The sequence below is a fragment of the Heloderma suspectum genome, chromosome 12 (genome assembly GCF_057233095.1).
Source record: "Heloderma suspectum isolate Gila_16-S chromosome 12, 16-S_ref, whole genome shotgun sequence".
In the NCBI taxonomy this organism is placed as follows: Eukaryota; Metazoa; Chordata; class Lepidosauria; order Squamata; family Helodermatidae; genus Heloderma; species Heloderma suspectum.
Window position 1 is genome coordinate 24,802,754 of NC_139469.1, and position 14,444 is coordinate 24,817,197.

Consider the following 14,444-nt stretch of genomic DNA (forward strand, 5'->3'; position numbering starts at 1 on the left):
TATTATATCTGCACGTTTGCAGATGCAAGACTGTGGCTGAGAGAGAGAATGACTTTGCTTACATGAATTGCTTACATTAGCAATTCATGTCAGAAGTGAGACTCCAATTGAGGACTTCCTGATTTGTAGCTCATTTTCGTAACCACTACATAGAGGAGTCTGCAGAGCAGTGGAAAGGCTTCTTCGGTGGGCTGGCATCTTTGCCATCAGCCAGTCCAACTACAGCATCTTATAGCCTCATTCTGAAGTGACGAGCTGGAACCTACTATGTTATCAATTACAAGGGGCTTGAAGAAACAGCCACAGTCTTACACACACAAACCCCAGTTGTATTATACTTTCATGCTGGGCTTTTGTGAACCGCCCAGAGAGCTTTGGCTACTGGGCAGTATACAAATGAAATGAACTAAATAAATAAAAGTTATTCTGACTGCAACTCCTGCTTGGGCTTGGTGCGTCATCCTAATAACGACCTATAGGGTATCATTTTGGCTCTGACTTGGTCTCTCTACCTTTGGAGGCTTACCCACATTTTACTATATTTCTATGTCCTATTTTTACTGGTTCGCTTATTCGTCAAGAAGCCCATGCTGAATGTCTGTGTAAGAAAAAAATACAGCTGAGCGTGGGAAAAATACTCTCACCATTAGGGATGGATGAGTCTGTCAGTTTTGCTTCCACATTTTGTAAATCTCAAGTTCTTTCTCTTCTGAATGTGAAGAAGTTTGAGAATTCTTATCAGAAATGATCTGAAATGGAAATTCTCAGCCATTTGCAGCAGCCAAGTGTGATAGGCACAGCTATTCCCAGCATGGAGAGCCAGTGTAGTGTAGTGGTGAGAGTGACGGACTGGGAGCCGGGAGATCCGGGTTCTAGTCCCCACTTGGCCATGGAAGCTCACTGGGTGACTTTGGGCCAGTCACAGACTCTCAGCCCAACCCACCTCACAGGGCTGTTGTTGTGAGGATACAACGGTGAGGAGGAGGATAATGTAAGCCGCCTTGAGTTCCTTGCGAGAGGGAGAAAGGCGGGGTATAAATGCAATAAATAAATAAAAATAAAATAATGGAGAGGACCATGACGTATCCGCCTGCCATATAGCTGTTAAAGTTGAAGAGCCTGTCAGGAAAAAAAGAGTTGGCAACCTTAATTCAGCACTAACATATGTGGTCCAAAACAGGGCAGTGAGGTTGTAAATGAGGACTGGCCAACAAGGTGATAATATGCCAGTCCTTTCCCAGCTGCACTGGCTGCCAGTCCCTTTCTGGGCCTGATTCAAAGTGCTGGTATTAACATTCAAAGCCCTACATGGCTTGGGGCCAGGTTACCTGAAGGATCGCCTCCTCCTATATGTGCCTGCCCGGACCCTAAGATCAGCCTCAGGGGTCCTTCTCTGGGATCCCCTGCCAAAAGAGGGAAGGCAGGTGACTACCAGGAAAAGGGCCTTTTCTGCAGTGTCACCTCGGTTGTGGAATGAACTCCCTAGAGAGGTTCACCTGGTGCCTATGTTGTACTCTTTCTGGTGCCAAGAAAAGACTTTAAAAAAAAATTTCCCAGGCATTTTTCGTATTTTAGCATCCCAGTTTTTTTAGCTCTGCTGTCTTAAATCTGCTATTGCGTTTTAAATATCTGCACTGCTGCTATGTTTTACTCTGGTTGTATTTTTATTCTGTAGTTTTAATCGATTATATTTTACATTGTATATATCGTCGTATTTTTGTGGTTTTAATTTTGTGAACCACCCAGAGGGCTTCAGCTATTGGGTGGTATAAAAATGAAATAAATAAATAAACAAACAAACATGGTGGAATACACAGAGATTCTGAGCTTTTTTACACAAGGCTGTTAATTGGCTGTTAATCTGCTGTATTTACTTTCAATTTCGTCACAGAATTGAGACCAGAGTACTACAGGAGGAGTGTTTCCTTTCCTGCTTTTTCACTACATGACCTCTAGGTGGCACTGTGGTGTAGCGACATAGTGCACATATAGAAGAAGAAATCGTGCTTTCTTTCATTTTCACAATTAAAGGCTGCCTTTTCCCTGCTCTAAAAAAACTTGCCAAAAATGCTGGTTAGACACAGAAGTGTAAATCGAGGGTCATGTCGTCTAAAGAACCCGTAAACAACCATGAACAGGGAATGACGAGCATACAGTAAATACCTTGTGTAGAAAAGCCCTTAAACCCAGACTTTTAAGAGCAAAGCACTCAAAGCCCTGAGCCTGGATGGGTGAATCTTTCAGTTTCAGTTTCTTCTACATCAGAATTTTTTAAATCTCAAGTTCTTTTTGTCCCAAATCAGGAGAACTTTGCAAATTTTGGTAAATCGTTATCAAAATTGAACTGAAATGAATTTCTCATCCATCCCTAGCTCAGCATGTACCACAGTGGTGACCTTTGGCTTAATTTCATGTGGCTGTCCTCAGTTTAGTTTCAAAAGCCCTCTGCAAGCGATCAGTTTGGACCTCTGGTAAAAGTAGTCTTTCCCTTCCCTGGCAGCCCACTGGATAGGGATGAAGGTGGGGTGGGGGAGACAGAAAGAAAATGGGGTGGCAAAAAGGGACACGGAGAGAAAAGGGGTGGCTCAGCCCATCACACTGCTGGCTTTGGGCCTACCGACCGCTGGCGTGCTGCACCCAATCGATTACTCCCATCGACAGAAAAAGTTTTTTTTTTGACAGAAAAAGTGTCCCCACATGTAGTGTACGTCCATACATCTACTGAGCCTCTTCAAAATCTGTGAATAAGACAGAGCTTATGCAGTTTAAAATAAATAAACTACATACTTCATTCCACCAGATTTGGCATATATGTTAATTCTGCAGGGTTTTCTTAAAGATGTGTTGAGTTAGTGAACTAGTCGGCATGCCAACAACCTTTACATACACACAGCTTTTGCAGTATATATTTTAAGTAACTATTCTGTCCATTTCAAGTCACACAGTTCTATATTAAGAAGCCATGAATGAAAAGCTGGCACGAAAAGCTTGTTACACCATTTGTATGCTTTGCGAACTGGTTGTCTGGTGCATATGCCCTAGAAAGTAGGAAAGCAAGACCAACTGTAGGGTTTTAACGCCAAGATTTGCTTGTTTTGCATTTTTAATTTTTTAAAAATATATTTTGTACACTCCTTTGCGGGCTTTCAACTGAAAAGGAGCATATAATTAGTAACATAATTTACATAATTTATGTTGCAGCATAAGCTTTCATAGACTAGAGCTGCCTTTTCCTGGCAGGGTGTTTATATCTATGTATTTCATTTTTCATCCTGCTCTTCCATCAAGATGGGAGTTACGCCACAATCCTCATAATGACCCTGTGAGGTAGGTTAGGCTGAGCAATGGTGATTAGGCCAAGGTCAGGACCCAGTGAGTTTCATGATGATGAGAAGATTTGAAACCAGGACTCCTTAGTTGAGATCTGATGCTAACCATACTTAGGGTGCAATCCTATGGCCGCTTGGCAGCGGCTAGACGGCCGTAGGATTTTTCATTTTCTGGGAACTGAGCTCGAAGCCAGCACTCCAAGGTCAGTTCCCAGGAAACCATGTCCTTGCCCCTTCCCCTGCCACCTCATAGCTGGCACGATTCGTCCCTGGCTCCGCACTCGTAAGAGCAGTACGGAGAGGGAAAAGGAGGCGTTCCTGGAGGCAGGGAGGGGAGGGGATGGCGGAAGCGCATTGTGACACTTCCTATGCACCATCTGGCCTCCCCCCTACCCCGCTCCGTAGCGCCCTGGCTAGACAGCCGAAATTGGCTGTCTAGCTGCAAATACAGGGTGACTGGAGCGCGGAGGAGAGGATCCCCTCTGCGCTCTGCCTATCCTGCATTGGCTAGTCATCCGCCTCTGATTTCAGAGGCAGCTGACTATCCCCATAGGATTGCGCCCTAAATAAGATTCATGATGCGCTTTCAAGTGTTCAGAGCACTTCACATGCCACCAGGTGTTACACCCATATTGCAGATAGGATGACTGAGGCCAAGGGGGCTTGAAACAGCCTAAGGCCACTTAGTGAGTTCATGGAAGAGGTGGGATTCAAACAGGGGGCTTCCTGATTCACAGCTCAGTCTCTTCTCCACTATGCTGCTACACCAACTCTCCACTTTGGATTAAGAACATAAGATGAGCCGTGCTGGATCAGACCAAGGGTGCATCTAATTCAGCATTCTGTTCACCCATTGGCTAACCAGCTGCCCGTGGGAAACCCACAAGCAGGACACGAGTGCAACAGCACCCTCCCGCCCATGTTCCCCAGGAACTGGTGTACCTAGGCAGACTGCTTCTGATACTGGAGGTAGCATTCAATGATAAATATTCAATTATAAAAAAAATCTGCTAGTTTTAGACCAGAGTTAAGGCTACCTCATGTAGGCTCCATCTCCACAGAGCCAGGAAATGGGAAGCTAAGGCGTATGCCTTAACAGACGTGTCTCGAGGATGGAGAACTGGGAACAGCAAAGATACTCCGCATTGTCCTGCCTGCATTGCTTTATGTGTTGCTAGAGAAGTCCTCCTGTGAGTTGTCCCATGCCTGTTTGTTACTTGTAAGCAAGTACAATTTGTGACATTGAACAACATCGTTACTGATAACAGGGCATGTCTGTTAAGGCATCAGCCTTACTTTCCAGTTTCCTAGCTTTGCGGAGCTTGAGCCAACTAGCCTTAAGTCTGGTCTTAAACCAGAGTTATTGTTATTTCTGTTATTGAAATTGTTTATTGAAAGTGTTTTTAGCTATCTAAATTGTTTTTAAATTTTGTACATTCAACCATTTTTAGACTATGTTTTCTTATAATGGTCTAATGTTGTATAATGATTTAATGTTGTCGTTTGTATTTTTTTTTTTCCTGTGTTTGAATTGTTGCGACCCACCCAGAGAGCTTTGGCTATTGGGCAATATCGAAATGAATGAATGAAATAAATAAATAAACCAGCAGGGTTTTTTTTTTATCATTGAATTTCCCTGGTTTATAAAAAGGGTTTTTTTTTATTAAGGTGTTATGAAAAAAAAGAAAATGCAGACTAAAAAGCAAAACACAAACCAGTCATTTACTGAGTAGATTTGTACAAATGAATAGATATGTCCTTGTATGTTCAAATTGTTTTATTTCTGTGTAAGCCCGGACAGGATTCCAGCATAGCTTTTTCCTTTTCCTCAATTCCTCCCTCTCTTCATCAGTGATCTGTCAGTCAGTGGGAGTGATTCCCTCAGCCTTCAAGATTACCTCACTCTTATCTCAGTTGACAGTTCCCTGCTACCCCTCCCCTCCTATCAGAATGCTGACAGGAATACTGGAATTCCTCTCAAAACCCTGGAGTACTGGCAGCATTCTAGCTTCAGAATGAAACACAGCATGCCTGACATAACTTTGCCAGCAGTTGCCACGGACTTTCATGGGGGAGAAAAACCTTGATAACGTCTAAACCGCTGCTCAGAATTCCACCAAACCAATGAAAGGCACACCTCCTAAACAAACCTAGATGAAGTACATCAGTAGTTCCCCCCAGAATTTGAAAGAAATACATGATATGCCGAGACGCAGCTTGGAGTAAGAGGTACAAAAGTGTCACTTTCCGGCACTATTTAACTTGCTGTATCTGTTGGCATTTGTATTGGATCAGTTTGAAAATTTGTACAGTTATAGAGCTCATGGGATAGATTATGGATGCCAAGTGTCAGGTTATTAGCTCAACAGGTGTCATTTTTATAAGCAGTAGAATTCTGAGGCTTATAATGGCAGAAGCTTCTTTTGTGACTCACCTTAACTAAAGCAGCAGTCCCATGCCCCATCGCACGCACACATACACACTCCTCCTTCACCACAGTAATTATATTTTATAATTTGTGAAACAGTTGCAAAACCTCCCCAGGGATTGTGAGGGAGGGGGAAATGTGTGTGGGTGACATCACAGGCACTAACCAGTCGGTACCCACCTCAGCTGCCTCTGCCACTCCACTGTTCAAACTGAACCCTCTAAAAATCTGCAGAACCAGTTCTGGTTGGTTTGGGGCTGCCCACTCCCTCCCAGAGCTCACCCCTGGGACAAAAAGGCTATTGTGAGGACAGCGGCAGCTCACTCGAATTACCTCTACCGCTTTTAAATGGTTCTAGATACCTTTATCCTGAATGGCACCAGACCAGGGTGTGAAGCAGAGGGCTTCCCCAGGGCTGGCTCCAAGCTTGAAGGGGCCCTGTAGTGGCCTCCCATGTCAGTGGCAGCCCTCATCCTACCCCCTTTATAGGTAAGGGGGCAAAAGGGCAGGCTTACTGGAGGAGGAGGAGGGTGGAGATTGCTACTGCAAGTGCCTGGGATGCTTTGGAATGACACATTGTGGGTAATTACAACTGGCACACCTCCGGCACTTGTCAGAGGTGTGCCAAAAAAGGGACCCAGGTCACTGACCCCAGCCTAGGGTGCCCAGGTGTCCTGCTTTACAGAGGGCAGTCCTCTATTTGAAGGCTGTCAGAGGATAGTCCTATGTTTGAAGGACCATCCAAGTTTGGTTTAAAGATCAAGAACCTAGGAAAAGAGAGCAGAGGCCTTGACATCACCCATCCACAGCACCTTATCCTGGGCAGCAGACGGAGCAGGCACACTGATCACTTCCCCATTACGATGCAAGGCATTGTCTTTCTATTTAAATTATAGCCATTCCTTCTAAACATGCATCTATACATATACATTAGCATATGTACATTTTATGCAAATCTCCTTTTGGCTGATGCATATGTGGCCACTCTACATCAGCTGCAGTTGGCCCTTGACAACTGCCCATAGTCTGTTGTTGGGTTAACTCTTGAGTTGTTCGCATGTCACAAAACAACCCAGGAATGGGGCATTCCTGGGTTGTTTATTAAAACAGATATGATGGAACGCGCAGTTTGTACACTCCACTCGTCCCCACAATTCCTTGAACATACTCGTACACTATGCTCAACATCTAAGGTCCTCCTCTGGGCGCCTACTACAAGGGAGGCTCGGAAAACAGCAACAGGGGAGAGGGCCTTCTCAGTGGTGGCCCCCCAATTATGGAATGATCTCCCCAATGAGGCCCATCTGGCACGAACATTATTATCTTTTCGGCACCAGGTCAAGACTTTTCTCTTTTCCCAGGCATTGGCAGCATGTGATAAGTTTTAATTGATCCTGGATTTGTTTTCTGGTTTGGCTGATTGCTCAAAGTTGTTTTAGATATATGTTGTCTTTGTGTATTATGTCTGTTCGTGTGTTTTTTATGTTTTAAATTTTGCATATTGTATTTTTTAATGTTTTGACCTTTGTAAACCACCCAGAGAGCTTTGGCTATGGGGTGGTATACAAATAATAATAATAATAATAATAATTCTATGTTAAAGAACCCAGGAATTGCCACCATGATGTTCAAACCAGGTGTCTGTCTGTCTGTCTCTCACACACACCCACACAGGATGATTGCAAGGCTGCCTGGCAAACAATGAACACCTCCTAAGGGTTTAGCATATAAAATTATTATGTTGCTACCTGTGATTTACGGTACAAATTGTACCAATAAATCAATTAGGAATAGGAGGTGAAGCAAGCCATCAAAGCCATTATTATCAGCTGGTTAGGGATGGGCTCAGGCAGGGAGACGAAAATAATTAGGATAGGAAAGGGGGAATAGTTCAACCACTGATCAATAACTGCCATGCGTGGGGATGAAAATTGGTGGGAGGTTGCTTCACATCAAGCCTAATGAAGAATTCGGATGAACTCAAAAGGTTGCTCGCTTCTTTGTAATCCTTGAGTTGGCCCTAATAAAGGTATTACTCTTCAGTGACTTTTGAATTATCTGCTAATTGATGCAGATCAAACTGCTGTTAAAAGGACAGCTGCCAGGGCTGTCCAAAGGTTGGCCATAGCTCAGTGGAAAAGCACATACTTTGCGTGCGAGAGATCCCAGGTTCAGTCCTTGGTGTCTCCAGGCAGGGCCGGGAAAGACTTATCCAAAGCTCTGGAGAGCTGTTGGCAGTCAGTAGAGACAACGCTGATCTCGGTGGACCCATGGTCTGACTCAGTATAAGGCAGCACCCTAGGTCCTCCACCTTGGTCCACCAAAGGTGAGTTCTTCTTGGCATGGAGCTAAGCCAGATCACTTGCTAACCAGATTACTTGCTAACACTTGCAGATCAAGCTCTTGTTCAAGATACAGGAGCAAGTTGGCTTAGTAAAACATAAAAGTTGGCAACGTTGCAGTTATACGTATTCACTGATCATTCCAAAACAGCATCAAGAAAGCTAAAGGGATCAGCAAGGCATCAGCACTGTCTATTAGCTGAGGGCCAAACTAGAAGTGTCTGGATAGACTTGGGGGTGGGTTTTAGCCTTTACGTTACTTTTTCGAACCTAGCGCTCTTGGGATGTGTTGGACTACAAGTCCCATCATCCCAGGCCAGTGCAGGTAAATGTGCACTTCCTGAATCAATAGGTGAACTGGAATGCAGTATCCTTCATTTTTCGCATGTCACAGACCTTTGCGATGTGGTTCTCAGTTTAAAATAAATGTGTACAAAAACGCGTGTATTAGTAAAAATAGCACTCCAAAATGCATATGTTGTGGGAAATGGCTTGCCCAAAATGTGTATATTAGAGGAAATACTGCACAATAACGAATATATTAGGAGAATGTATACCCCCTAAAAGGTTTTGTCCAAACCCCTTTTTTTTAAAGTTTGTAAATGGATGGAGAAACAGGATGGAATGAATTTGTGACTGGACAAATTCGAAAATGGCAGAAAGCAAAATAGACAGATTTCATCTATTCCTTGTTTTTCGCTGTATTTTTCCCCTGATCCAAGTTAGGGTGGGCCTTCTTTTTTGCTTACCGCGGAAGCTAACAGGAGAGTAAAATAACTGCCATTGAAAAAGGGAGGTGTACGCCATGAAAACACCCCCAGTATCCCTAGCCCTGCCTCTGTTTCAGCCCCAGGGCTGGAATGGGTCATGTCCATGTCAGGAGCCTTTGAGTGGGAAAACCTGAGTCTGTAGCCAGCCAGTTGCTTGTCTGTTCAGGCTTGGCATCTCTTATTTGCACACGAGTTGTTGGATAAGCGTTACTTTCTTCTGGAGATGATGCCTACTCCTGGAGTCAAAATACCATGAAATTTAATTTTACGCCTGTTTGACAAGGCTTGATTTAGTCTCCAAATCAACGCTGGAGATAAGAGTCCTCTGCCAATGCGCGTCGGGGCGGTTTGGCAGCTGTGGCTGCAGACCTAATAGGGGAATCGGCAGGAATAACACTCGAAAATCCCCCAGGAAGTCGGCCATTAAGGTGAGCCCTATCTCCCATCCTCGCCGACTCCTTGTCTACAGTGTTCTCCGGTTGCTGGGCACTAAAGCAAACCAGAGTTTTGTTTACCGAGTATACGATTACAATACAGCCACCAAATATTTGCTAGTCCCCAGTTTTGCAGCTCCACTATAAATACTTCAGCCCCAGGTGGAAAGGCTGAGAGTTGGCAGAGACAAAGTAGGGGCCCCAGCTGCAGCAGTCAGGTAAGCACGGCGGGTGGGGGGGAAGCTGGGGAGGAACGGAACTCATTTCAAGAATCAGTCTCTAGCTAAGAGCCGCCCATTCTACCCTCTTGGTCTACACATGCAGCAAAATGAGGCAATAGAGTGGATTGGACCACTATATATTATCCTTTATTCTATTTATATCCTGTCTTTCCTCCAAGGAGCTCAAGGCATATACATGGTCTCCCCCCCCCCGCTCCCTTTTCTCCTCACAACAACCTTGTGAGGGAGTCTGAGAAATAATGCTTGGCCCACCAACTTTACCTGGTGAGCTTCATGGCTGAGGGGGGATTTGAACCCGGTTCTCCCTGGTCCTAGCCTGATACTCTAGCAGCTACACCATACTGGATCCTCAGGGTGTAGGCAATGAAGGGATGAGGGTGGGAATGCCATTTTGTAATGCTTCCCCCCAAGAAAAAACTTTTTCAAAAGGGGAACAAAACTTATAACATTATGGAGAAAGGTTTTTGCCGAGCTTACTGTCTGCTGTGCTAGTTTTCTACTGGTAGAGAGGTGTTTCTTTTCTTTTTTAAAGCAAGGGAGCATTTAAAAATGATATGCAGCTTGAACTGGTATAGTCCAATTTATCACCACAGGGCTTTACCACCTCATTCCTAGCTCCTTCTGAGGCACAAATTGACTAGGCCTTAGGCTGAACGCTGAAGACATAGACTAAGATAATAGAATGCTGGACAGTAGCACTTCAGATATCAGGGGTGTGTGTGTGTGTGTGTGTGTGTGTGTGGTGTCATATTTCTGAATGAGCCCTCACGTTCAAAAGTTCCCCGCATGTAGCAAGCTAGCACAGCAACGAGAAAGTGTAGCCCTTTCCCTGATATGTGAGTTTTCTACACGCAGAGAGCTTTTGGTGTGAAGGTGGCTTTAAAAAAAAAAGATGACACCTCACATGCAGTTTGAAGATGTCAAGGGCTCCTTGGAGGGCTCTCTCAGTCTAATCCAGTAGCCAAGTCCAGATGCAGACAAAGGGATTCTTTTCAAAGCTTTATTCTTCTTTTACAACTTACAACTCTACAGGTAGCAACTAGATCTGAGCAGCAGCATCCCTATGCCCTAAGTTGGAACAGTTGGTCCCCGTTTGAAAGGCAATTACTGGCAGACCCCTGAATATAAGGACTAGGGAGAATCCCTCCCCTTTTCCCTTGGATCCTCTGGGCACAACCGTTCTTTGAGCGCCAACCGGGCGCTACGCCTCCTTTCCGCGCCCTCCATCTGGCGCCGCTCTCTGCGTCTGCGCCGCGCATCCAACCAGTCTGCTATCGGTGCTGGGTCACTCCCTGGACTGCTTTCTAAACTAGGAATGTTGGTGGGAGGAATCTCTGTCAGCTGCGGGCCCTGGGAAAAAGGGGCGCGCTCCTCTCCCAGGAGCGACTGCTCTTCCTCCGAATCACTACTACTCTGGGATTCTATGGGCTCAGTGTCCACCCTGACAGAAGAGCTATAGTCAGGAATTTCTACCACTTCAATATACCACCCCTAACCCTAACTGAAAGGCTAACCCTAAAGACTTTTCTTTTGAGAGAGACTCCCATGCAGCTGAGATAACATTTTTTAAATGAAAACGTTCGTGTGGGCAGGGACCGATTGTGCAAGTCCTGACTGGGGAACTGGCACCCTGATTTAAATAACCTCTAATTTGAAGAGCCACAAATAAGTGTGACAAAACTCATACAGTTGTTTTTGGCTACAAGAAAACCACTTTGGGATGGGGTGATTTAGAGTGGAGAAGCAGCAAAGGAATGGTAGCTGCAGACCCCTTTCTTCACTGCTGCTGCAAATTACGCGTCAACAGGGCTGGCCCTACCGTAAGGCAAAGTGAGGCCGCTGCCTCCGGCAGCAGGTTTTCTGGCATCATGAAAAGGCAGCCAATGTTTAGCTATTTATGTCTTGTTTTTATTGTATTTTTGCTGCCAGGGATGGGGAGAGGCGCTTGCGAGACTGTCCACCTCAGGTGCCACAGTGGCTTGGTTGGCTCAGGGTTCTATGTAGCACGATTTTGGTGGGGAGGGGCGCCATTTGCTGCTCCACCTCGGGCAGCAAAATGTCTTGGCCCAGCTCTGCCCCTCAAGTTTCAAAACATGTTCAAATCTCCCCTTCCTGAAGTGGCATTTCTCACACATACATGACTCCCAACAGCTTCTGTCGGGGCTTTTGTGCGTGGAGTGTTTCATTAGGCCCTCATCCTGTTTAATGTGTAGAATGGTTCTTAGGTGACAGGAGAGCTGGAGCCATATCACACATGACATTACGTAGAAATGAGGTAACCGCCCCACGCTCGTACCAGCATTTCAAGATTTGTGTCTGGAGTGATGGTACAAGCAGGTTCTATGTCAGGGGTGGGCAAGTTCGGGTGGTCCAGGGGCCAATTCCTCGACCCCCCTGACCCCAGTGATGTGGCGGTGGTGGCAAACCCCGCATCTTGAAAACAAGCTACATTTGTCCTTCGTCAGCCTCCATAGCAGTTTGCCACTGAAATTCAGTGGCAAACGGCCGACTTTTTATCTCCCCACCCCGCCACTGTTTTGGAGGCAGCCCTGAGGAGTTGCCCATCCCTGCTCTGTGTAGAAGCCTAGGTGATACTACTGAACCACAGATTTGTTACTCGTTAGCATCTTTTGACCATCCTGTTGTACGTAGAATCAGAAGAGCTAAAAGGATGGGGAAAAAAGAGTGGATTTTCCTCTCTGCCCTGCCCCACAATAACAAAATGTTGCCATGTTTTCGCAGCGCTCACTGTACCACTACAGAGATTGCGTTCTGGCCTCACTGGAACCCCAAAGAGGAGTGAAGTAGCACTAATGCTATAGTGCTTCTTTTTGAGGCTCACACCAGCCCTGGAGCACCATATCATGCTACAGTACTACAGCTGCACCCGTTTGGGGCTGACTCAACCCTGAACTGGAGAGCTGCAAGTGGCGGTCGCAGGACTATAGAGCACTCCTGTTCATGACTTTCTGAAGCCGAGATGAGGAGTGCAGTATAGTGCCAGGCCAGCCAGGACTACAACTCCCAGAATTCCTGAGCATTGGCCGTGCTAGCTCAGGCTGATGAGAGCTAGCTGATGTAGCCCAAGACGTCCGAAAGACACCAGGTTGGAGAAGAGTAGTGCTACAGTATTCTCATTATGGGGTGCAGCCAGCTCCAAACAGGACAGCCATCCTCAACCTGGACCCCTTCAGATGTCTTGGACAACAACTCCCAGAATTCCTGGCCTGAGGAGACCTGAAACAAAATGTTGGAGTGTATCCTCACCTCTTAACAGGAGTTTTCCTGTTCAGGGTTCCAGCCATCCACCCGAGTATGCTGATACCTCCCTTTGGTTTCCTGTTTATGGCTGGCCCCATTTTGGCTCCAATCCTATTGGCACGCCCCAGCTGAGTTTGCTATTAGAAGGAGTGATGATTATAATAAGGAGGAAAAATGGCTTCATTATGCATTCCATCTCGGCCAGCTGACACTTTGTTCTTCCTCCTATTATTTAGTCTAGAGATTCTACCACCTGTAGTGTGAGAGAGGAGAAAATGGCTGCTGGGGTAATACAAAGCCTAAGCAAATTCAGGCTACCCACGGCATTCCAGCGTTCATTCCTGTCTACCACTGCCTGCCAGGAGATGATTTTCCAAGACTTCTCCGAGGAGGAAGAAATGGAGGAGGAGGAGGAGGAAGAAGAGGAAGAAGAACGGGAGGATCTGGAACCAGCAGACAAGCCTGCAGGCTGCAGTGCTGGCAGAGGGGAGCAGGCCGCTGGTGCCGCTGGCAGCCTGAGTGACACGGAAATGACACTGCAGCTCCTTCGGTTCGCTGAGCGCATTAGTGATGACATCCAGAGATATTTCGGAAGGAAGAGCAAAGAGGATGATTCAGACTCCTGCAACATCTATGAGGACCGCTGCTCCCCTCCGTTGCCGGGGCGGGTGCTGTACTACACCGACCTGGTCAGGATTTCTCAGAGTGGCGAGCCTGGACAAGACGATGACTCTTTCGAGCCCCTGAAGTCTTCGCCGCAGCTAGACGGGCAGCTGCGGAGGCCTTTCTGCAGCAAAGATGAAACCGAGAAACTGGGGCCCCTGGCCGAGCTCTTCGAATATGGCCTGGGCAGGTACGTCGTGCCGCAAGTCTCCCCCGAGAACAAGAAGTTGAGGCTGGACAGGAAGTACGCTCATGTCGCTCCCATGCACGGCAGGAAGCTGCCCCAATCCTTCTGGAAGGAGCCATCCCTCAGCACCATGTGCATACTCAGCGGCAACCCTCCGGATTTTAGCGACCTTCTGGCCAACTGGACTTCTGAAACCAGCCAGGAGGAACTCAGTGCCAGCCGAGAGCATGCTAGCGAGGCTCACAGGCGGGTGGTGGACGCTGACCATTTTGGTGGCCTATGAGGGGTTCAGAAGGGCGGCAACCCCCTTACCCTTCTCACACTAGCACTGGCCCCTTACCCTTCTCACACTAGCACTGGCATCCAACCCCCTGTTGGATGCCTAGGCTGGGAGTCTCCCTCCCCTCCCCTGCTCAATTTGTATATTTGTAAATAAATATTACAGGAAAACCGTCCGTCTTCTCCAGTACTTTCCCCATGCAAGGAAACTGGCCCTGTACAGACTTTTGTGGATAGCTCAGACAATAAAGCAATTTCGGTCGGGCCTTTAGCAGGGGAGACTTCTGGGTCTGGGGGCAGAGCCTAGAACAGACCTGGGGGTGGACTATGTAGGCATCACCCAAAAAGGGGAGACGGATTTGCAGAAAATATATAATTTTAATTTATTACTACATGTATATCCCACCTTTCTTCCTCATGCCAGGAACCCAAGGTGGCTCACATGGTCCCCCTCCTCTCCATTTTATCCTCACAACAACCCTGTGAGGTAGGCTAGGCTGAGAGTCAGT

General features: G+C 46.4%; 1 protein-coding gene across 2 annotated transcripts in view; it reads left to right on the plus strand.

Annotated features, from left to right (window-relative positions):
- The window catches only part of PERCC1 (proline and glutamate rich with coiled coil 1), a 36,400-nt gene extending 22,289 nt beyond the window's left edge, over nt 1-14,111 (plus strand). The window contains exons 1-2 of one of the 2 annotated variants that reach the window (XM_084818815.1): nt 9,171-9,297; nt 13,043-14,096. In XM_084818815.1, the coding sequence (XP_084674941.1) occupies nt 13,082-13,939 (858 nt within the window). In that variant the 5' untranslated portion in view covers nt 9,171-9,297; nt 13,043-13,081 and the 3' untranslated portion in view covers nt 13,940-14,096. Of the gene's footprint in view, nt 1-9,170; nt 9,298-13,042 lie in introns of those variants that run through there. The other variant, XM_084818814.1, reaches the window with a different exon arrangement.
- Nucleotides 14,112-14,444: the final 333 nt, after the last annotated feature.